The sequence below is a fragment of the Perognathus longimembris genome, chromosome 18 (assembly GCF_023159225.1).
Source record: "Perognathus longimembris pacificus isolate PPM17 chromosome 18, ASM2315922v1, whole genome shotgun sequence".
Lineage (NCBI taxonomy): Eukaryota > Metazoa > Chordata > Mammalia > Rodentia > Heteromyidae > Perognathus > Perognathus longimembris.
Window position 1 is genome coordinate 4,091,262 of NC_063178.1, and position 24,418 is coordinate 4,115,679.

General features: G+C 46.0%; 1 protein-coding gene across 1 annotated transcript in view; it reads right to left on the reverse strand.

Annotated features, from left to right (window-relative positions):
* The window catches only part of Adarb2 (adenosine deaminase RNA specific B2 (inactive)), a 128,236-nt gene extending 105,227 nt beyond the window's left edge, over window positions 1-23,009 (reverse strand). Inside the window, exons 1-7 of the mRNA XM_048368003.1 lie at window positions 22,919-23,009; window positions 14,580-14,793; window positions 14,051-14,189; window positions 11,658-11,709; window positions 8,195-8,321; window positions 4,108-4,128; window positions 3,848-3,903 (exon numbers count right to left, since the gene is read on the reverse strand). Of these exons, the coding sequence (XP_048223960.1) occupies window positions 3,848-3,903; window positions 4,108-4,128; window positions 8,195-8,321; window positions 11,658-11,709; window positions 14,051-14,189; window positions 14,580-14,793; window positions 22,919-23,009 (700 nt within the window). The remainder of the gene's footprint in view (window positions 1-3,847; window positions 3,904-4,107; window positions 4,129-8,194; window positions 8,322-11,657; window positions 11,710-14,050; window positions 14,190-14,579; window positions 14,794-22,918) is intronic.
* Between the last annotated feature and the right edge of the window lie 1,409 nt (window positions 23,010-24,418).

Here is a 24,418-nt window from a genome sequence, read left to right on the forward strand (position 1 = left end):
TTAAAAACACATTGCCTACTAGGAAAATTAAATGTAAATGAGATCAACATGAAAAGCTAAAATCAAAAAGGTTGACAATGATAAAAGTGAGAGAGGTAAAGATAATCAGAACTCATATGTAATATATCTTAATTTTTTGAGAATATTTTATCTTTTAAGTGTGTACAATCTTCCCATGGCTTACCAACTCTACTTCTAGATATTTGCTCAAGATAAGTAGGTCCTTTATGATCAAGGATATTTATAGCAACTATTTATCACAATTCCAAACTGGAAATACCTAAAATGTTGATTAACAGAAGAATGGATAAATGAATTGTGGTGTATTTATATAATGTAATAGCATAAAGGAACATAAGAAACAAAAGAATCAAATTGTTCAAATATATTACGGTATGGATGTGTCTCAAAAGCATTATATTGAGGAAAAAATAGAGTAACAAAAGAAAAAATATGCCATGTGATCGCATTTATAAGATGTTTCCAAGTAGCTTGAAGCACTTCGTGGTGAAATAAAAGAATTATAGAGTTAAATGACTACTTTAGAAATACGCTTCCTGGTGGAGCAGGAAAAGGGCTGACTCTCAGGGTAGTCTGGAAAGGGGGATGCAAAGAAATAGAAGAAACCTCTCCAGCAGGAAGAAAACACCCTGTGTTTAAGAAGGGATCTGCACTACAGGTGTGTATGCTTTGTCATGGAACTGTAACACACTCAGGTCACACGTACACTTCATAATTGTGTCTCCATTATTAAAATACTAAGAAGCAAAAGTTATGATTGCACAAGAAAATGAAGGGTGGACATCAAATCTCAAAGCCTCGTTTAATCCAGAGAAGAGAAAGCAGGAGATGGCACAAGGTGTGATTTCATATAGAAGAAAATCCGGGCTGATAGATATTAAATGAAGATGTCTACTTGAAAAGAATGAATTACGGAGCCGCACAGTCGCTCACTTACCACGAGTTTAGCTCTTGCTTTTTATTTTCAGCTTAGTTTACGGATGTGAAAGCACAGACGTCTTAAAGTCTTACACATTGCAACAGGAGAAATCACAACCTCAAAGATAAGGCCGTTTAGAACCATCTTTAGACACTTATCAAGACAAGTGTGTGTGAAAGTAGTTCAGAATGAGAGATGGTTCATGACAGCTGATGAGCGGGTTCTGGAGGGCTGAGCCGAGATCAGAATTACAAACATGAGGCTTCTGCAACCCCAGTGACTCAAAAAGGGATATACTGGACACCAACAAACATCGTAATGGTCACTTTGGGGACACATTGTATTTCCTATAACCCGTATTTCTGAAAGAAAATATGGTGTTATATACAGACAATTTATCAACACTTTTTTTTTTTTTTACCAAGTAGGGTAAAATTAAAACAATGACAATAATAACAACAAAAACCAAAGCTGGGTGCTGGTGGCTCACACCTCCGAGGATTGTGGGTCAAAGCTAGCTTGGGCAGGAAAGTCTGTGAGACTCTTATCTCCAATGAACCACCTAAAAACTGGAAGTGGAGCTGTCGCTCAAAGTGGTAGAATTGCTAGCTTTGGGCAAAAAAAAAAAAAAAAGCTCAGGGACAGTGCCTAGACCCTGAATTCAAGCCCCATGACCGACCAAATGATAAAACAAAGAACCCTCAAACCAACCAACCAACCAAACAAACAAACAAACAAAAAATACCTTTTGGTACATGACAATGTCAGTTACCTAGAAAAATTACTCGTGTGATGTCATATGCTGAAAATTTCACTGAAAAATGATCCTTGCGAAGATATCCGATATCTAAAATATTGACCTTATGTCCTACCATCTAAAAAGCACTAAGTACTTCACAGGATGAGCTGTATGATAATATGTAAATTGGACTCTGTGGCCTTGCCCTTGTGCCAAATCCTGGCAGTGAGATTCTGTAACGGTGTGACTTGTCTTTTTGTAGGACACATACATTTCAACATCCTGTGCGTCTCACTTGAACGATTGCATAACCAGGGAGGAAGGGTGACAGTTGGACACCACACCACTTCGTTGCTGCCCCTGGGCTACCATGGTTCAGCTGCTTTCGCAAGTATCTTTCTTATGTTTCCCTTTGGCCAAAATGCTCTCTGACAGATGGCTTCTCTCAACTTGACCCACTTTCTTTCCACAGTGTATTTTCTAATCGCACACAGGTATGCCTTTCCACCAACGCTGCTTCTACCTAAGCACAAATGCAAATTGGTTATGGACAGGCGGCTACCTTGGGAAGAAGGGAATTGATGATCCTTCGTGCAGGCATTTTGTAGAGGAAAGGCAAAGGACTTGCCTCGCACATTTTCAGTAGCCTGGACTTGAAAACACTGTTTCCAAGCTTCCATCCTATGAACTACATAGACAGTCCAGACAACTTTTAAGAGACTGGGCCACCATTGAGTTTTATAGAGCACTCCGAGGGTTTGCTTCCTTTTGGTGACTGTAGGGTGTGAATTTTCTTCCTACAATTTCAAAGATGGATGAAACTCATGGGTTTAGTCCTGACAGTATCTAATTCGACAGGAGTCCAGCCTGCAGAATCCACTGCTAGTGTATTTGGTTAGCTCAGTGGTGTCCCTTCCGCATCCAGATGATGAAGTCTGACTCCCAACCAAGTCCCTCAGTAGAGGACAGTCTTTGGAAATAGGATAAAAAAAGGTCACTGCAGTGGGTGTCAGTGCCATCTTTCCTCTTAAGAAGAGATCAGGACACAGATACGCATGGAGGGGCAGGGAAGATACGGGGAGAAGGCAGTCATCTAGAAGCTTAGGAGTCAGGCTTGGTGATGTCAACTCCGTTACAGCTCAGTCTCAGATTCCAGCCTTCAGAACTGGGAGGCAACAAATCTCTCCTATTTTAGCTGTCTGATCGGTGGTACTTTGTTATGGCGGTCCTAGAAAAACTACTTATTGAGTGCGAATAGGGGTATGTATAAATAGGTCATGCCGGACTCTGAGGCTATGACAGAATAATGCAGAGACCTTATCTCCTTGAGAGGTATCTTTTAGGACGTGGCTGTTGGCTAAAACCTAGCAGCTGTTTATACAGCACCAGAAGTCTTTGAACCTAGGCAGTCTCAAGTAGAATACCCATGGGTTTATCCTCAGGAGAGGGCAGAGTGGCCCAAACGGATGGAACAACTTGTACTCTGAGTACTGAGTTGCAATATCAGTTAAGCTTTCACAACTTAGTGACACTGACTGAATAACTCCTCACCACGGTGAGGAAGGAGCTTTAAGCAAATAACACAGCGTTTGGGTTTGAATTGAGGTTCCGGAACACTTGAGAAAAATGACCATAAAACTGGGTTGCGAGAGGTGAACTGTGGGGGCAAGCACAAAGGAAGAGATAAAGGAAGAGAGGCAAGGAGAGAAAAAGAGAGGGAGGGAAGAGGAAAAGAGAGGAAAATGGGGAGAGGAAGGAGGGACAGAGAGAGAGAGAGAGACAGACAGACAGAGACATACAGAGAGAGCCACTCAGGCATATGTCCCTCAAGTCATCTGCTTTCCCGCGGGATAACCAACCTTGGAACATGTGTGAAGAAAGGGACACAGAGGGTCAGATAATCTATTAACCATCTCCAGGCAGAACGACTGCCACCTCTGTGAATTAAACAGAGTGCTTTCCTATTGCTCACGCTCCCTCCGCCAGGCTCACAATTGGATATGGGAAAGTAAATTTTAATTTGGGTGAGATTGAGTTTTCATGAATTGAACAAGGAGTGGAAAGTTATGGACTCTGCCTGAGAACCACTGAGAGAGAAAGAGGGGGATTAAATAGAGTACGGGTGAAAGAAGAAAATGGAAACATACCCCCAGTAGTCATTCCTTAACCTGCAAGGAACTCAAACTCGAAATGCATCACTGCCACCTGCCTTCTGAAGAAGGATCTAGAAGACGAGGACACTGCCTGCTTGCCTCCTGCAGTGGCAACTCACCTAGTGTGTGGAGCTGCGAGTCCCGCCTCCCAGCCTCCCATCCGAGCTGTTAGGTGCTAGGTTCTCTATGTGGGGTTTCAGGGGGGTGGAGAGTGGGAGTCATTTACATCCTTTGAGGTCCCAGGAGAGCTCAGGAAATGCACCCCTCCCACCTACCTTCTCAAATCGCCCAAACTCCTAGGAGACAATACCACGTGGTGAGTGCATCACTCTCCGGTGGCCTTGAGAACCACCAGTAACCACGCATGCGTGCACACGGCTTCTCATCCACAGGCCTTAGCGGCATGGCTGTCACTGTTGTTTGGCAAAATCCCTTTCTTGCAATCTCATTTCTAAAGCATTCTGTTCTTCTCCTATTGTAGCCTGACCTGACAGCGTGCATATTTCCGGGTCAATACTGGACCACAGGACTAGACTATGATCATGGAGCCTGAACAGACTGGAAGAACACACAGACACTCTCGGCTTCCAGCTAACTTTGGTGTATTTTTTTTTTTTTTTTGGAAAGGGGAAAAGCAGCTTAAATACAAACAGGCGCCTACCAGATGTTCCATGTGCTCTTCCAGATGTGAATGAGGGGCAGAGATATAGATGATCTGACACATGATTGACAGCCGAAGGCGAATCTTTGCAGGAAAGTGTATTTATATTAGGGGAAAAAAAATTCTAAAGGTCTATGTTCACACTTCACTCCGGCTCACAGCTTTCCAATCTGCCGAGGCAATTTGGGGGGGCTTTGTAAAGTTCTAAACGACTCCGTCGTTGTAGAATCTGGGAACGGAGGCTTTGAGAAGTTGTATGGTATCATTGTCTACAGGTGAGTTTGTCCTTGTCAAGTGAGTTTCAAGATTATTCTGGGGTGGTGGACTCTGGCCTAGTGGCCATCTAGCCTGGATGTGACGGAGCCCTTCTCTGCCGGGAGCATCTGGGAGGTGTGGGTGTGGAGGGCTGGTGGTGGGATGAGGAGAGGTCAGATCTCAGCTCTCTTACCGTTTCACACCCCGATGTGAGAGTCGAAAGCAACTTGGGCAGATTTGCCTTCCGTTAAAACCAATTACATGGAGGCTCTGGAGAACAACCCCATCAAGGAAGCCTCTTGCGTCTACAGCCTGCTGAGCCCTGGCTGAGGAGCTCATCTGTTTGTAGCAGCAGTTGTATTCTGGAAACATCTAGGCAGTTAAGAGAGGTTTTTTTTTTTGTTGTTTGTTTAACACAGACTGCAGTGTATTTCTCAAACTAGGAAACAAGACGTGTTCTTGCTTTAACTCCCTTACACACCGAAACAAAAATGTAACTCCCCTTGTGGCAATATCATCCTATAATCTCTCTTCTTCTTTTAGTGTGGGCGATGGAACCCAGTGCTTCTCACATGCTAGGCAAGCACTCTGCCATCAAATTAGTCCTGCTCCCCACCCCTCCCACCCCGTCCTACATTTATGTCACTGTAGGGAATTACCCATCTGTTTTCTTCCTTCCCGCTCCATATATATTGACTCTTTTCTAGACCTGGGGCAAAGTTACTGTCACTTCTAAGAGGTCTGACCTTTCACAACTTTAATGAAACAGTGTCCCTGACATCATCGGTAGTTAACTCAGTTATTTCTGTTGGAGGGTAATCGGCAGGTGCTGAAGGAGCTCGTAGTCAGAGATAGCAGGTGGCCCAGGGCTCTAGTGGTAGATTGGATCCAGAGATTTCGTTGCTCATTTGGATGATTAAATGTACAAGAAAGTCCGTGGGAGATGTACTACACGGCCATGTCAGAATTCTGAAAGTTTCCGTGGAATACAAACGGAGTCTCCGGAATTCCGAATGTTTTCATGAAATACAAATTGAACTTTATAAAACTGCCTCGGTATCTGAAGAGTTAGAGAGCCAGAGCTGTCGTGAGAGGGACGATACTCTGCATGGCAAACGTTAGCGTGACACTGGCTTCTTCACTGAAATTTCTCCTTTCTCTCGGCATATTTCCCCCAAAGCCCCTCAATGCTGTTGGTTCATTATGGGTTTCCACCATTTTTTTCTGGCCTTTTCTTTGAGGTTGTGTTACCTCAGCGTCCATTTGGTAATTTATGGTTTTCACATCTACCTCGGTTTTATAGACACAGTGTCCTAGTTCATTCTCTCTCCATCGACAAGGACCCCTTCCATTTCCTAAACCAGAGGTTTCAACCCCAAACCATCACTCGAGCCAGCGAATGGACAGCTCCTTGGGCATCCTGTACCTGACTCAGAGGCTTGAGCGGTGCCTTAGGTTGGTTGAGATACATGCTACCCAGCGTGGAATCTGAAAAGATGTTCCTGCTGCCTTCCTCTTCCCAACATCCCCTTTCTCTCTCCTTTGCATTGCGCTATTGCATGTAGCGTGGGCCAAATACAGCACTTGTGGACGTAGGCTGTTTCTCATCTTGGGGAATGGACAGTGTGGGTGTTATTTATTTATTTATTTTAGTTTTCTTTAACGTACATAAATGTCTGTGACTTGGAGGGCTCATTTCCTCACTCGCTGTGGACTTTGGGGCTGTACGCGATTTCCTAGCGACATTGAGATCGTGGGTCACAGTGATGTTTGGTGAAAGGAGATGTGTCCTGTTTATCCAGCCTTTGCTCTGGGGACAGGGCACAATCTGCTCCAGGATGCCTTGACCCGTCCCAGTTTGTGCCGTCCTGCCAGTGTGATCTTTAATAGCATCGCTTCATCTCCCAAGCGTCCCAGTTTGGAAGATAAAGCAGGAGGTCACCCTACTTATGAACAAAGATCGCATTTGAAGAGGGTGGCCTGAAGGCAATTGAAAGCGCTCTTTAATCCCTGAAAGGCTTTTGACTCGCAAGCCAAATTTCTTACTTCCTTCTACAGATTTTCCTCCAATTGCTTTATAGGCGTTCCTGAGCCCATCTGCTTAAAACAGAATGAGTGTTTCTTGCATGTCCAGCCTTTCTCTGACCTATTTGGTACCATCTTCCCGGAGTCCAAATTAGAAACCCTGGAGCCAGTTCCACGCCTCTGTTTTCCTCACTCCACATGTTAAATGGGTTACCCAGTTCTGTCCAGTGCGGCTTCTAGTCATTTCGTAGGTCCACACCCGGCAATCACTACATTAGCTTTGTGTGAGTGTTTGCAATCATCTCCTATGCATTGTGCTTGTCCGTTTATCCTTCACTTATTGCTAAAATCATTTTATTCTATCACTTTAGTTCAAATGCTGGCATTGGAACTAAGGACCTGTATAAGCACTCTGCCACTTGAATCATGCTTCCAGTCCTTCCATTTTTTTTCTTTGCTCTTACTATTTTTGAAATAGGGCCTTGCTTTTTTGCCTGGGCGGGTCTGATCCGATGACTGTGACCTTCCTGTTTATGCTTCCTGCTAAGCTGGGATGACAGGTTCTTACTACCCCACCCAGATAGGGATGAGATGGGTCTTATGAGAGCTGTCATCCCCCTGGTATCAGCTTCCTGAGTAGCTAGGATTGCAGCTGTGGCACCTGGCCCCGAGTCATTTCTCTCGAACGGCGGTTATGTAGAAGTCCAGGAGGAAAGAGATGTTGTAATCTCTCGGGACTGCGTGCCTCTAGCTGACAGAAGTCAAAGGTCAGCAGCAGCAGCAGGAGGAGCAGCCGAGTCAAGCCCTGCACGGCTCTGTTTGCTGCACCGTGAGGTCAAGGCTGACGGTGGATGAAGGAGTTCCCTCTTTAAAGGGGAGCGGCATGCAGAAACCCAGAGCCTTGCTTGTGCACAGACCCTTCTGCCGTCTTCAGCCTGCACAGCCTTTTCTCCACGCACTGTTCGCTGCTCTCCCGAGAGAGCTGGCCACACTGCCTCGAGGCGAAGCCTTGAGTAGATGCTGACTTCAAGCCTCACCGTGACTGGACCCAATGAGGAGTGACCTTGACCATCTCCCCCACAGGCCTGGAACGGTCCTGAGTGCACACCGCTGAAAGTCTTCACCTGGTCAACTCCAGGGTAGGCGACTGGTGAGAGAGTAGCACGCTCCTATATACTTGAGGGCTTTTCTGCCCCTGCCCGCCCTCTGACTTCCTCCAACACCGCCCGCACGTCCCCTTGTCTGCCACCGTGAGTCCTCACAGGGCCGGTCATTTGCTCCGTGTGCCATTTCCGCTGCCGGATCATCTTTCCCTGTAGGTTGAGGCCTGAGCTCCGCCGGCAGGTTGGCTGCCTGGGATGTTCTGACTTCCGGTCTCTGTGCAAGCTCTGAGAGCCTGCCCCATGTGCCAGGCTGCTTACAGTTCCAGTTTCCTTGTCTGTAAACTGTAGATGACCAGGATCATCAGCACCATCACCACCATCACCATCATCATCACCATGATCTTCTTCCTCGTCAACATGGTCACCAGGCTGCCACGAGGATTGACTGGGGTGAGGGTTAGAAACGCTGAGTGATGCCTCGCGTTTGGCCTGCGCTCAAAACATGCTTGCGGCCAGCACTGGCTTCACGTGATCATGAGTCCAGATGGAGCCCAACTAGGTGCGGTAATTCTCCCCCACTGAGCTAGTTGGGTGTCACCTTTCTTTTTATTTCATTTTTCTGGTACTCATTTTTATTAAGCTACTGGATTTGAAAACCGGAAATAAGACACAGAACCTTCTAGCAGGTCACCCTGTCCTCCACTGACTTCAGTTCGCCAGGTGGTTAATGCAAGGTTCACATTCTTTCTCAGCGCAGTGAGAAATTCGGTTCATTTCTCAACTCTTATAGGGACTAAGCATTCCATAACTGAAAAACGGAACAATGAGCCTATAAGTAATTGTGCAGAGAGCAGGTCAAATTATTAGTACCTACATTTGCAAGTCTAAATTGAATTATTTTCCTTTAGAATTGAACTCCTGGTTAATGTATGAAAATGATATTTATTATTTTTGACCTCCCTAATTGACAGGTCTACCCACGCAGCCAGACTGAGGCTGAGCACTGTTAAATTACCCTACCCCGGGCTGACCAGATGATGATGACAAGATCAGAGCAACATCTCAGAGCAGCCTTTGCTGTCCGTGTGCGTGCGTGTGTGTGTGCGCGTGTGCGTGATGATCCGTGATCATCACAGAGATGAGGATGCACACCTTGGCAAGGGCACTCCTACTGAGTGTGGGATGGGGCCCTTGCTTCTCGCCCGGTCCATCTCTGTCCCTCTGCAACACCTGCCATTCTTCACATTGCCCCTAAGTTTGGGCTATTGGAATTCACTCATTCCACCCCTCTGTCATCTGATTCAGATCCCTGGGCTCCTCCCATGGCCTCACCAGATAGTCCCAGACTCTCTCCATTCTTGCTTTACTTCCTCCATGGTCTTACACTTGTTTGGAATATGTTAGACTACAGGCTTCAAGGGGCTTGGGGTCCTCCTGACCCTGTCTATGGCAAGTGTACATCTATCTATCTATCTATCTATCTATCCATTCATCTATTCATCTATCTATCTATCTATCTATCTATCTATCTATCTATCTATCTATCTATCTATCTATCTATCTATCTATCTATCTATCTATCTATCTATCTATCTATCTATCTATCTATCTATCTATCTATCTATCTATCTATCTATCTATCTATCTATCTATCCATCCATCCGAAACACCAGCTGAACATTGTTTAAGATACCGAACATTTCAGATTATCCCTGAAGCACATCTGTTTCTCGGCCCCTCCTGCTCTCTCCTGCTTTGTGCCAACTCCTCTTCCCCAAATCAAAGTTCTCATTGTCCTGTCCCCGCAGAGCACCAAGCAAGGCGCCCCCTCCATGAACCTTCAGCCTCGTGATCCAGGTCAACCTCCCATGCTGTCCACGGAATCCTCAGAGCCGTGTTCAGGCACACAGGTGAAGCGAGGGCGCAGTGTGCTACAGCGCCATTGCTGAGAGATTTAAAATAGGGCAAGGAACCATCATTCACTAAGAGCCACGGAGTTTCCACGGTGGGAGGTCAGGTATGGAGATGGAGACGGAGAGCTGTACCTTCCTACAAATCTTCCATAACACTCACATTTGGGCCCGCATTTGTTGGGGTGCCTTGGTTTCCTGGAAAGGGTAAATGTATGCCAGGGAAGAAGAGCCTTTCTCTCCCTGCATCAGCAGCACTGTGAAGAAACAGGTCACCCCGTCTCTTGGCACTGGATAGGAAGGGTGACTTGCTGGGAACTCACAGAACCTGCCAAAGAACATCTAAACATGCAGTCCTGTCCAGCGACCTCACTTGCTTTCCCTGAGGACAGTCTCTGCTGGATTTCAGCGTTCAGGAGGGCCACAAGAAATGTTCGCTGAATGCACAAACAGGCACTTTTTCTACATATGTGGTGCTGAGGAATGGAACCCAGGGCTTCATGTATTCGAGGCGAGCACTCAACCACCAGGCCATATTCCCAGCCCTTAAATAGAATTTTGGTCAACAACATCCTAGCTACTGAGTTTCATTATAATTTCAGCATTTTCTTGCACCGTGGTTAGAGTTCAGTCAGTTTGTAAGGATTGTGGTTTCTCTACCTCTCAGCTTCCTGTGGAGTTATTAAGGAATGCTCAGTTCTAATTAAAGTATTACAAAGATTCTGCAGGGAATCCTCGAGCTGGGTGACTAATCCTGCCCCAACATCGGCCTGTCAATATATTTGCCTGTGCTCGTGGTGATTATCATATTATTTGGGAAGTGGATTTACTCACACCCAAGTTAAGAGGGTGAGCCTGAGATAAGATTGATCCACGGGGCCATGGGTAACCATGGAAATGGAAACAAAAATCAGATAGGTGGCTGTCTCCAAGGAGTGAGGCAGATGGAGACCGGGCGGATGGAGCAAGGTGACGCACACATTCTGGTCACACCCTAAACACACCCACTGCTTAGACAAGCACGGATACAAGTTTGGTTTGTTGTTTTTCTCAGAAGGTGGTTTTAGGGGTGAAAGGTCAGAATGGGCAGAGCGTTTGGGCTTGAAAAGAGGGTGGGGAGGCATGGGAGGAGCAGGGGTTGGTGGGGGGGGGGCAAGCGGAGACAAACAGCAGAAAGGCAAAGCGGCCTGGGACCTGGCCTTGTCCCCACCTCCCCAGGCCCAGGGGGACAAAGCCAATCCCAGCAGTGGTTTATCAATAGAACTTAAGCAGGCGTTTGAGGACAGAAACCCGAGGCCCGGCTCGAGCCTTCACAACAGCTTTCCAGGGAAAGGCCGTTCATAGGGCCAAACACACTGCATTGTGAAATATTAGTTTCTTATTACTTCTCGTGAACAGCCAAGTAAGTACAAAGCACAATGTGGGAGATGGATTTTTCTGTGAGAATGGCAGCGTGGTGCTGATCTCTATTAGATTCCATGAAAATCAATCTGCGGCCTCGTTCAGCCTGGTAAAATTAGATCTAAAACTATTTAATTTTGTTTCCAGAGTGTTTTTCCCATTCACTGCCTAGCTTGAGGACACACGGTGATCAAATACCCTGAGTTATTACCGGCTTCCGCGTGCCTCTGCCTGGTGAGAAGGGGAGGCGAGGAGGTGTTTTCTGACCACTGGGATGAAATGCTGTCCACACACAGTGCACTTCTGCCACTTCCTTGGTATTAAGAGACTCATCTTTTATCCTCTTGCTTTGCATTCTGCATGGCTTGGCAATACAGCGTGGCAAATGGATGCTTTTAATTTGCCTGAGGATGGCTTTGCATATTTTGGGAAGCAGACAGCCAAGAGCTTCAGGAAGCAGGCATGCCTACCCTTCGGGGACAAGGCGGTGTTGAGGGGGCTGTGCTGGGCCTGGAGTTGACACTGAAAACAGGGTGCAAGGGAATCGTGAATTGCCATCCCTTCCTCTGCAATCTGCCCTCTTGCAATGCCCTGAGAAGAACTTAGCAACTGGTGAGAGTGAGAACGAAGGCAGAGGTTTCTAGGACTAGCCACTCCTCCGGGATCTTTGGCGCACGGAGGTTCTCTACCTTATCCTGACACGGCACGTCTTTCCCTGGTGCCACGTCTGCCCTCTGTGTCTTACCACGTGGGGTTCATGCAGCCCTGGGCGCAAGAGGGCCAGCGTTAGTGTCCCCTTGATAGATGAGGAGCAAACGCCAAAGGGTAGGAGAGTTGATGGAGTGGTGGGACTTGTTGCTCAGGATTGGTGATTCCGTTTTTAGTTTTCCAAACAAGTGTAACACAGGAAAATGGCACCATGGGTCTAGTGGCCAGGACTACGGGACTATGGCTTGTGATGGCTGAGACAAACGCTCACCGCCCAGTCAGCCATGAGGCCAACATTTGACTTCATCCACAAACTGCATCCCTGGCGAAGATCATGGCGGACGTCTACGGCGTTGTTGCTGATTTTTCAGCCATGCCGCAGGAAGCAAGGAGTCCTTTCCACTTCTGACAGAAAAACCAGGTTCTTGGGGTTACTGGCCCAGCTCCGAGAGTGGCTCTAGGGCCCCCTGGTAATGGTAACAGCTCCCTTTCCACAGAGACCAAAGGCAGCTTCAGCCTCCTCTACACGAACATCCACCCAGCCCAGGCAACTCCGGTCAGAGGGAGCTGGCGCGCTATGAACACTGTGCCGAACTTTAGACCACTCCGGGAAATAAACGATGCATTGTTCAGTTTTATGAACCCTGATGTATAACTGAAAGTAGAAGCTTTGTAATTAATGATGCGTTAGAGTGGTCTGAGAGGACAACAGAGCTGCGTTCTGCGTGGTTCATCTTTTCCTGCGCATGTCAAGCAGGTGGGCCTTTCCTATTTGTCTTTAGCAAGCTGCAGGAAGGTCTGCCAAGCAAAGGGAGTCATTACACTGAAAATAAACGCCTTTCGTTGCAGGAGCAAACCTACTCGCAGAATGCCACACTCTATAATATTAAACAGATTTCTTTACCGCAGGGCACCTCAGGGCTGGTCGTGAGCCATTTGCTGACACGACTTGTACAATGTCTGTGATAGAGAGGGCCTGTAGCCCTTCTCACAACCTTGGAAATGTCTTTCACCAGCACCTCTGAGAACTTCAGTTCTGAAGAGAAACTGGAGGATCTCTGGCATATGGACTATCAGAAGGCTTATCTTAATGTCTATGGAACTGCCCGACAGACATTTCTTAAATCGTGCAATGGAAAGCTTTCCTTTAGCTTTGAATTGCTGCGCTCCAGGCCGAGGGCTAATTTTGTTTCTGTGGCGTGTGTGGAGGGGTGGCCTAGTCCGATGTGATCGCTGAGCAATTTGTTCATCAACAGTCAGCTGATGCCTATGTATCTACCACCTACTAAGTGTGAGGTGTTTAACTACAAAGTGGGGAATCAGCAGGGGACCAAATAGAGGGCATCCCGGGAAGAAACAAGGTCTGTGGAAAAACAGAACCGTCTCTACACAACCCCGAGGAATGCGTGCTAGTACCGTTAAGTCACCTCCATCAAAAACAAATGAATCGTCAAAGACATCTGGTACGGTGGGTGAAGCAGTGGGAAGACCTCACACCCCGGAGTCCAATGTGGGTTCTCTCTGTTCGTGGAGATCCTTGACGTGGTCGATCTAGCACTCCCTCATCCCCTCCCTTTCCTTGTGAGCCACCATTCACAGCCTATTGGTTGGGCGAGGGTCACTCTCCTCTAAGCTCCAAGGAAAGCTCGGATTAGCATGGACTCTCAGATTGGCAACGTTCAGGGCGAACTGAACGTACCACGTCCTTGTCCAGCAATGATTACACTCGTCAAGATGGCGACACTGGAGCATCAAGCTAAGGGTGAGCTCTTTCTGAGTGGGGCCCCTGGTGGCTGTGCCTGTCCTTTGCTCAGGAGGTCACCCAAGGCGACCTCCAAGGATGTGCACGGCACTCAACCAGGCCAGGGAGAGTCAGACCCAGGGTGCTTGCTTGACGAATGGGCTCCAGCAGCTTTTTGTTCATGCTGTAAATCCAGCGCTGCTCCTACACATGGGAGGGCGCTGGCCACCCCCCTCCAAGTCACTGGGTGTTATGGACAGGGGAGGAGCACTGGAGTTAGCGCAAGCCTGGCCTCCATCCTACTTCTAGCTGGGGCCGAACCAGCCTGCTTATCAGCTCTTCAGTTCTTTGAGCCAGGACTGCGTTTCCAATTCTTGTGACCGAATGTATTATAACTCAGAGAGCACCCATTACCAAATAATGTTTTCTATTGGCTTTAAGAGCCTCCTTGGTACAACGAGAATGGTAATATCCCTTCAGGTCCTTGGCGGTCGCCATCCCTGGTCTCGTCTGTGTCGTGGAATAGTTGCAGAAGGAGAGCTGGAACTCCAGCCTGAGGAGCAATGGCTAATCGCGATATCGGCAAGGTAGACGCTACTATCCTTGAAATTGTGATGTATTTTCTAAAGAACTTTCTATTACTATCTATAGTCAGCGAGGGGCCACCACCCATCCATTCCAACCCGATTCTCGCGAGGATGAATACACCGAGGCTGGTAGCTGGGCCAGGCTGAAGTGAGCGATTTGAAAAGCCCAGCATCTTTACACAGACGCACAGGGACCGGAGCCTGCTGGTGGAAGGGAACAAACGGCCGCTCAGTGCGTTAGCCCACCTGGATACGACCGAGTTTCATTCTCCTAGTGTCAGACTGGGTCCGCATACAGCAAGGCCCTGCTTGTAGCTGCCACTGCCGTTCTCTCCATCCAATGTGGTACTTGGTACTTGCTCTTCTCCCAGGCCCCTGGCTGGCCCGGCTCCACCTTTATCACTGCGATGATGGTATTGCCCGCAGCTGCCCTGCTGCCCTGGCTTCCTAACTCACTGCTGGCTGTCAGATGCACAGGGAATCTCACCACCCAGACTCCTGGAGAACGGAGCGGGCTACCCTTGCACAGGGCTCGAAGCGGGCGGGGACACAGGAAGTACCCCCTAAAGCCTGGGGGAGGACACGGAATACCGCAGCAAAAGTGACGCCTTTTTTCCTTTGCGTTTTCAACTGAAATTTGGAAGCTGTTCCTTTCTGCTCTCAGTACACTTTTCTGCAATGTAAAGACTCGTAAGCTTCAGCTGAAGACAACTTTTACCTCGGGTAAAAAGATCACATGACAATGGTCTATCAACCTAAGTGAACTTAATAGACCTGATGGGCCTTCCTTCCTCTCTTCTTCTTCCTTCCTTCCTTCCTTCCTTCCTTCCTTCCTTCCTTCCTTCCTTCCTTCCTTCCTTCCTTCCTTCCTTCCTTCCTTCCTTCCCTCCCTCCCTCCCTCCCTCCCTCCCTCCCTCCCTCCCTCCCTCCCTATCTCCCTCTTCTCTCCCCCATGTCACTCTTTTGATCTTTCTCTGCTTTCTTTCTCCCCAGTGAAGTTGCTGAGGATTTTGAGGCGTGTACTCATTTTTCTAAGCGCTCTGCACAGCGAGGAGCGATGGAGCTGTTTGTACCTTGTCAAGGACCTTCTCTCAGTAGGAGTCGCAGCTCAGAAGCTGCCCCGAACTGGCTCAGTTTGAGCTGCAAGACACTTAGGATATCCTTGGGGACCTCAGGGCTGAGAGGAGAATGACTCAGTTCTGAGAAAACGTTCAGGTCTTGACAAAAAAAAAAAGAGTTAAAAACACTTTAAGGAGCTAGACTTTTTTTTTTTTTTGCAGTCTGCCATATCATCTTAAAGTATTGGTTGAAAAGGAAAACTAAGTTGGCTAGAAGAAAATGTTTCTTTTTTTTTAAAAATAAATTCATTAATAATCTATAAGTGCATGTCTAAGTTAAATTTGACTTTTAGCTGCATGGATTTGTGACTTTGCTTTTGTCTTTCAAAGAGCGCTACAAAATGGAAAATAAAAATTGGATCAGAGTCAAGAGCTCTTGTGGGGCTTTGGCAGTGTGTGACTAGATTTTGCCACCTCTGTGAGTGTCTAAGTTAATATATGTTGTCCCCCAGCTCATTTCCTACTTCAGGTTCTTACGTGCATTGGTCTATGAGCCGTATGAACATACGGATAGATACCTACACACAATCACATAGCCCGATGCACGCATTCACATGCCTTGTCATCTAACACAATCCTTGGCGAAGAGAAACCACTAAAATAGTAATCCTTGGTGAATGGGAAACACCAAAACAAGTTTACCACGTAAATGGATCATCAAGCCGCTCATGGGACCCACGAGTGAAGCGAACTGGAATTTAAGCCCGGTGTCTTTGCGGGGGTGGAGGGAGCAGGGCCCTTATTGGTGGAATGCCAGTCATTCCATTGTGTGGCTCCTGTTCTAACTTGCTCGAAGGGCTGAATGTCTTTAAACCACTAAAGGCCACCATGCAGCACAGGCTCACAGGAATAAGCGCCTGGGCATCAAGTTGAGACTGGCTCCCACCAAGTGTCACTGCTGCGTGGACACCTTCTGGTTGATTCCCATTCCATGCGTAGAGGGAGGAGAAGGCCTTAGCAAGTTGACGGAGACTTCCATAGTAAACTGATTCTGAGGTAGGTGCCACACCTGAGAGAGAGTGGTTCCTAGGAACATCGAATGTAGGCTATACAGATGCTGCTGTGCTCTCTCTTTTCTTCAGGTGTGTGTGTGTGTGTGTGTGTGTGTGTGTGTGTGTGTGTGTGTGTGTGTGGGTACTGGGGCTTGAACGCTGGGCCTCAGAGTGTTTTGCTCAAGGCTCAAGGCTATTGTTCAAGCCACACACTTCCAGCCTTACACTCAGATTTTTTTAATTTTTTATTCTTTTGGCTCAGGCTGACTTTGAACTGAGGTCCTCAGATCTCGGCCTCTCGAGCAGGATTACGGAGGTGAGCTACCGCGCCTGGCTTGACGCTGCTCTGCGCCATGAAGCGCCATCTGAGGTGGGATCTGACTTCACCATGGGCTTTTACGCAGTGGTGAGGATAACATCTTGCCAGGTGCTCCGTGGGGAGGACTGAGGCTGTCCGCCGCTCACCCTTTATGAGAACAGGATCCCGGACCATAATCCACAAGAGACGAGCCCCAGTAAGCACCCCAGGCCTATTCCCTGCCAGTGATGTCCTGCCTTACTGAGGGAAGAACCATCCAAATCATGATAGCTAGTTTTATTTATAGCAAATGACAGAAAGAGTCGCATGGGAAGGAAGACTATGGAAGGTAGATGTCAATGTAAACCAGAGGCTCCAGAAGCTGAGCTCACGGGCAGGGAGTACGGCTGTGTAGTGAGTGGATGATGGGTGGAGTACCACGTGAGTGGATGATGGGAGAAGTACCACGCGGTCCAAACGGCTATAAATGTAGACTTCGACACCCAGGAAGTATAAACAAGATGGCCAGGAAGTGTAGACCGATGGCTCAGAAGTTTAGATCGTTTGGCCTGGAAATGGAGACTAGATGATCGTCAGCTAGAGACCACATGGCTAGAAAGTATTGATCAAGTGATTAGGATGTAGACCACATGGTTAAGATCTGTAGATCTGATGGCCAGAGGTCATCTATACATTGACCACAAGGTCAGTAAGTATAGTGCAGATGATTGGAAAGAGTAGGCCATCAATTCAGAATGTATAAATCCAGCGATTTAAATTTAGAATTTAGTATATGGACAGAGAAAAATGACAATCATACATTTTTTGAAATCAAATGGTAACCAGATAAGAGAAGTTAATCTTGGCTCTGACCTGTGTAGACTTAATCATAGGAAAACCAAGGATGTCTTTTTTTTTGGGGGGGGGGCAAGTTACAGCCTCGCTAGAGGGAGCTTGTGAAGAGCGGTTTGATGCTTCAGAAGGTGGGTGTTGGGGTTCTACAGTGAGTTGAGGATGTAGAGGTGTTTATTAGTACAGTGGATTTATTAATATCTTACTATGTCTCTGAGCTGTTCCTGTTATATAACTGGATGAATTAGCTTGTCCAAGGTTATTGCTCAGATAACCTGCTAGAAATGATAGTTTTTCCTCTTTTATCACACACATCTAAGTGCTAAGTAAGTGCTTGTTAGCTCTTCCCATTTCATTGGAGGGATTCATTAGCTCTTACATCTCTGGATGCTGTGTTAAGAGTCTTCAGATTAAAGATGAATCAAAGAGATTCAGTTCTGTAAGTTTTGGACTAGAGACCAGAGTCTCTCCGGACATTATCCAAGTATAAAATGCAGCACAAATTGCCTTTAAAAATTAATAATTCACCAAATCTATGGTGCTAAGCCAGGTCTGGCTTGAGAAGATAAGTAAAATAAACATTGTGAAGTCATCTTTTAATAATCTGTGGCATGAAATTCAAGCACAAGAGAAAACACTTAGCAATTAGGCAGGAACATTCAGTGCATGATTAAATATGAATAATAATATTTAAAAGCCCCCATACCTTACCTGCTAGCAGGAAATATCATTTAAAGCTCGAATCTAGTACATAGTACATACAGCTCATACCATTTCTTTGCTTAATGAGCTCCTGCTTTGTGCTTTTCATGTTTGAGTAGTGACTTTTATAGAGTATTTCTACATCGATGGCTATGTGTAGGGCTGACAAAAAGTAGCCTGGACAGATATCTGATGGGGGATCGTCAGTTAGTGCAGTTACTGAAGGTAATATAATTAGATCCTTCACTGGGTTGCTGACCAGTGGTTGGGTGTATTTATCTAATTATTGAGACAGTGCATTTACATTGAGGGGATTTGATTATAAGATTCGGAGGAGAGGTTGATCTTTTGTTTCTGTACACCCAATGGAAGGCGGCTTCTGGGCTATAGCTTTTTTTTCTTTTTTCTTTCTTTTTTTTTTTTTTACAATGAATAATAAAATCTCTGGTAGATAATGGCAGATCTTCATCTTCTGGAAAGAGGAATCAAAATATAAGGCGGAGGAAATAAAACAGCTTGACTAAAAAATAGAGAGTGCAGCATTTTCAGAGTAAGAACAGCAGCCTGCCGCCCAAAGTGTACGCAGTGCACTCTGAGTACAGATTCCGGAACGATAAAGAAAAAGACAAGAAAAGCTAATTCCAGAGGACAATTTACTCCTGCCTAGGATGACCAACGAATTAATTAAAAAAATGTCTTGAAAGACAATTATGGATATCGGTATTGACCTGTATGGAATAGTTCCCAGGGAGCTTGTTTTATGCACACACCTTGAGCCCATCTGCAAGCACAGTAGCGAAGGGCCCTTCCACATGACAATGAGGTATTCCTGCCAGCTCCACATCTCAGGTTGTTTTTCCACACCCCCCCCTTCTCTCACAATATTACACTTCCGCTCACCACAAAAGGATGCCCAACTTCTCATGGACAACGGAGAAACACATGCCAAGGGAAGGCCAGTGGGGGCAGCCGGGTCTCCTGGAAGAGTGAGGGATTTCGGGATGAAGACTGGCTGAAGCCTGGCTAGATCCTTGGGCCCTCCTCTATTTACGTTAGACGAAGGGAGTGCTCTATACTACAGTAGGAGTCAAATCCGTCTCCTAAAAACGGTGCACCATCGCCTGCCCATATATATGGTGGTATTTGTCTTCTGGTCAGCAAGAGGAGCTGATTTTCAGGCTGGATGGCCGTGTGGGCTTGGAGACACGAACTAGCCATATTCAACAAACACAAGGGACCTCTAGCACCACAGTGTTAGATTTCAGGATGGCTGCCTTGTGATTTTCATAAATTTTTGGCTCTTTTCTAAGAGTTATGAGAGTTTGAAGATCATGCGGAGTCTTGAACTTCGTGTCTGTCACCATCTCTTTCATTGCAGAAGTTTCATTAACTTGTTGACTAAGTAGTTTTCGGCGTCTACTAAAGACCACACATTGTTCTAGGCCTGGAGGCCACACCAGTGAACAAAACTGCCCCCCCCCCGGAGTCTTGTGTTGGTAAATTTAGATATTAAGTTATGAAATGTGTCAGTGTTTAGACACGCAGCGCTTAGCTGAGACAGCCTGAGATGGTAGAACATGAGGTGTAAGACAGCCCTTGGCTGTTTTCTTTGCCCCTGCTCTTGGTCATCCCATGTGAACCCCAGGGTAGGAGACATACTGATGGAAGGTGGCGGAAGGATGGAGGCAGTGGCTATCTTCTAGCTAGGACGCTCGCAGAGCTGTTAGACTGAAATGTGAAGAATAACCACGTCCCCTCTGGTTGACTCATCTGCTAAGTAAGGGCTGAGATAGGAACTCGCAGCATGGGCTATTTTCCTGAAAAGTTTTTTTGTTCAATAAGCAAAATATGACAGGAAAAGCAGCACGAAGCATGGTATCGTAATGGCAGAGGATTGGGCTTAGAACACCTGAATCTGAAAGCGATTCTGAGTTAAGGATGGGCCGGGCCCCTACCCCCCAAAGCCTACTTATGGGCTAATAACCTCCATGGAAGAAAGTTTTGGAGCTGTTCAGAGGCATATAGATTCGGCTTTTGACCTCCATGAATTTGTAATGTAAGGTTGGCAGGAAGAACAGAACATATCAAGACAGGTTGAAAAAAAAAAATGGTCAAAGATTTGTGGAATCCATTAAGTCCAGAAGGCTATTTTTACAGCAACTAGGCTTTCCTGACAAATCCCAAACTACTTATCTAAGGCTGGGCATTTTTGATGCTCTAATAATACTATGTATGTATTTTCACAGACAGACATGCTAGAGTTGAGCGAATGCCTTTGGATAAGCAGGGAAGCCACCATTCACTCTGTAAGGCCAGACCGTAGCGAATGTTCTGGAGACGGGAGCTCTAGCCTGAGGTTCTTGCCTTGTGGGCCAACTTGGACGTTTTTACAAAGGTGCTGCCTCAGAGTGCACGGGCAGTAGAAGGCAGTGTGCTGCTGCTTAGCTGCGGCTGGTCAGCAGTCCTTGGCAGGAGGAGATGGCTCTCGCCCAACTTGCGGTAGCACCGTCTATCCACAGAGCCATGCCTTTGTCACCTAGGGGTTCTTAACACACAAAACCACATCCATATTCATCTCTAGACAGGGCTGACATAGCCTACCAGCTATCTGGAGGTCAGTGCTATGGTTTGAATGCGCCTCTTTCAAAACTCAGGTTGGAATGCCATTGCCTTCATAACAGTATGAAGATGTGGGGCTTGTAAGAGTTGATTAGATCATGGGGGATTCCTCTCTTGGTCCTTGTGCTCAAGGCTAACACTCTACCACTTCAGACACAGCTCTACTTCCAGCTTTTTGGTGGTTAATTGGAGTCTCACAGACTTTCCTGACTTGGCTGGCTTTGAACCTTGATCCTCAGATCTCAGCTAGGATGACAGGTGTGAGCCACTGGCATCCAGCTACTTGTTTATTCTTCACTCAAGCATACTTAGTTTCTTCATGGTTCTTGGTGAAGATCTGTGTACATGAGGACTTGATAGATCTTAACGAAGGAACACGGGAGAACATTAGTTTTGTTTTATTGCATGTGACTTTGGAGATAATAGGAATCTAAGCCTATTTGCACAGTGATCTCTTAGCGCAGTGTCTGTACGGATTGCCTGTGTGGGATTTATATTAGAGTGTGGTTCCAGATCACACGGGCAACGAGATGGTAAAGCTTCACGTTCTAGGAGAGTTATTTACAAATGACGTTTTTAATACTACTGGAGAGCACTAGTGGTGGGTGGTGTCATTTCCTGGATTACATCCTAGGAAAGTTTTCTACCCGGCAATGAGTCCAACCTCTCCACGAGCTCATTAAGTGCACATGTAAATTTGGCCTTCTGTCATGATGGTGTATTAGGAGATTGAAATAAAAGATTGAGAGAGCTGAGTAAAAAATAAAAGGCACAGATGGGGCACGGACAGTTTTTCATTGCTTGTTCCATATGATGGAACTCAACACATCTGGTCTGCTACGAAAAGCATCTTTGCACTAATTTGTTTGTCAGTATCCATTGAGAGGACGATCTGTCATCCTGTCGTAGTTTGGTTGCCCTGAGATGTTTGAAGACAAGGCTAGCTACAAATTGGAACGGAGGCCACCTGGGAGTGACTGGAGGAAACCACCAGCTGTTCAGAGGAGCATCGACTGCGATATTTTTACATTTATTTTTTTAAAGCTGAAATTTCAGCGTAAGCTTTCCAAAAGCATTTAGCAGCTGCAGGGACAAAGCTAATCAGTGTAATAGGACAGTAAATCCGTTTGTCCTCATGCCCTCGTGTGTGTGTGTGTGTGTGTGTGTGTGTGTGTGTTTTATACAAACCTCTTAACTGGTTTAAAAAAATGATAAAATGTCATGGTCAGAATTAGAAGAATATGGGACCTGACTTGCAACTTGATATTTGAAGACTTTCTGGTCAAAGGAAGCCTAGTATTGTCCTGTCATTTGCTGTGAGCTGCAGAAGGAAGAATTGAGATTTCATTGTCTGCTTCATTTGATTCCTTGATGGTCTGTTCTTGGTCACTGCTCCACCATCTCACACCACCTGTTTCTCAGAACACCTTATGCTCAATGGCATTCATTTACTTAGGCTTTTGTCTCCCTGAATAAAATTTAATTTTCCCAGACAACAGATACATTTTTTTTGGTCCTAGAGTACAATAGATGATCAACAAATATTACTTAGATTGATTGGATTTACATGTTAAGCGACCTGTGAGGGGTCTAATTTCTTCCACTGACGGTGCTACCAGCTAATAACGTTCCAAAGGTCCGTTGCCACATTTCTGTCCATTTAGCAGACTGCAGGTCTCTGTGAAGCACCTGTAGTGTGGGAAATTCTGTTTCATGATTGAGATGGATTTATTTTGACCTCCATGAAGACATCATATAAGTATGCGTACAAGAATAGATGAGTAGATATAGATTTCTTCCAAGTGTAACACAGGCGCTACAACTACAGAGGAGAAAGGAGGCCTCAACACAGAGCCAAGTAGTGTGAGTTAATTCCATGGGATAGGATTTCTCATTAAATAAGGTCTATTATCGTTTTCTTCCCCTACTCAGGTAATTTTTGAGGGTGGTCTGCCAGTGATTTGTGTTTATGTTTTATATTTGATCTAAACGCCAAAAGCCATACTAATTGTGGAATGAGAGTCAAGATCTTATGTGTGAAAGTGTCTGGGGTTTAAAGGAATGATGGCGTGTAGGGCTTTTCAATCAGTGGGAGGCTAAAGAACAGAGCTGACAGATGATGACCACTGTAGGGCCACACGTCTCTAACGTGCTGGCATCCTTCAGCCGGGCCGCGGGAGTCTTTGAAATGTACAATTCTGTCATCGTCACGGCACAAAACAGATCAAGAGAAAAACGAAGGAGGAAAGGGTGCGCAGGTGCGGACCTAGCGTAGGAGGAAGAGAGGCAGAACTTACAGTTAACAGGGTGCAGAGCGTGACGCGGGCAGCCTGAGCTGGGCTAGGCTTATTCGCACGGCCTGCACACGTGTAGAATTCCCCCTTTCCTAAGCCCTGCGGGGGCGCGTCACACCTCACCATCGCCACAGAGGAGACGGGCTTCGCCTTCCAGGTACACCTTAGAAGGATGGGCTTATATTCAGGAAAAAGGAGAACGATAGAATTGAAGCGGGCTACAGTGTTCATCTTTGCAAACGGCTCTTAAATCTATCTCCAAGACTAAGTTTGAAAATTCAGATAATCCACAAACAGACTCACACAAACATTTAAAAAAAAAATAAAGGCGAGGGAGGAATTTAGTGGGAGATTATTGTCTCTCCAACAAGTGAGCTGGATTCTTTAACGTGACTCCACGGAGTGCAACTATGAAAATAACTGTAAATTAAACTTATGCAATATTAAAAACTTTTGTTTGGCAAATGACCCGCAAAGCATAGGACAAAGTAAATTATAGGAGAAAATATTTGCCATCTATGTACCTGAAAAAACATGAGCATCTGTACAAAGAGAGTTCTTAAAACTTGATTATAACAAAACAATCCGATCAGAAATGAGCAAAAGGTAAATGCTGTTTTCTGAAGAGGACGCGCAGGTGGAAAACGAGCACAGGAAAAGATGCTCCATTGGCTATCAGGCCAATGCAAATTAAAACCATGGTGACATGTTGCCATATACTTAGCCAAGTAGCTAAAGTGAAATCCAGGTGCAGATAGTGTTTCTGGGTCACTTACGTATTGATGGTGGACATGTAAAATGTTCCAACTACTCAGTAAAAAAAATTGCCAGCAATTTCTCATGAGGCTCACCATGTGTCTAACATGCAACGCAGTTTTTACATTCTTGGGCACTCATCCCAGAGGAAATAAAATTTCTATTTGCATAAAAACCTGCACATGACGTTCATAGCAGCTTTCTTTATAATACCCTCAAACTGGGATCAGCTGACAGGCTCTTGAACAAGTGAATGGTTTGGAAAACTGAGGTGTATACATGCCACAGAAATACCATTTGGCAGTAAAAAGGAATGAGCTATTTATATACGCAACGATTTAGATAAGTCTCCGGGGTGCAGGCTGAGTCAAAACAAAAATAAACCAGTCCCCAAGGTTACATAGTTTATGGTTCCTTTTCCACACCATCTTAAAAGGGTAAAATTATAGAAACACAAAACAGATTAGTGGTGGCTACGAGTTATAGATAAATGGTTGGGAGGGAATGAAAGGCAGGTAGGTGTGCTTATAAAAGATGATTGTGATGATGGTACACAAACCTAGA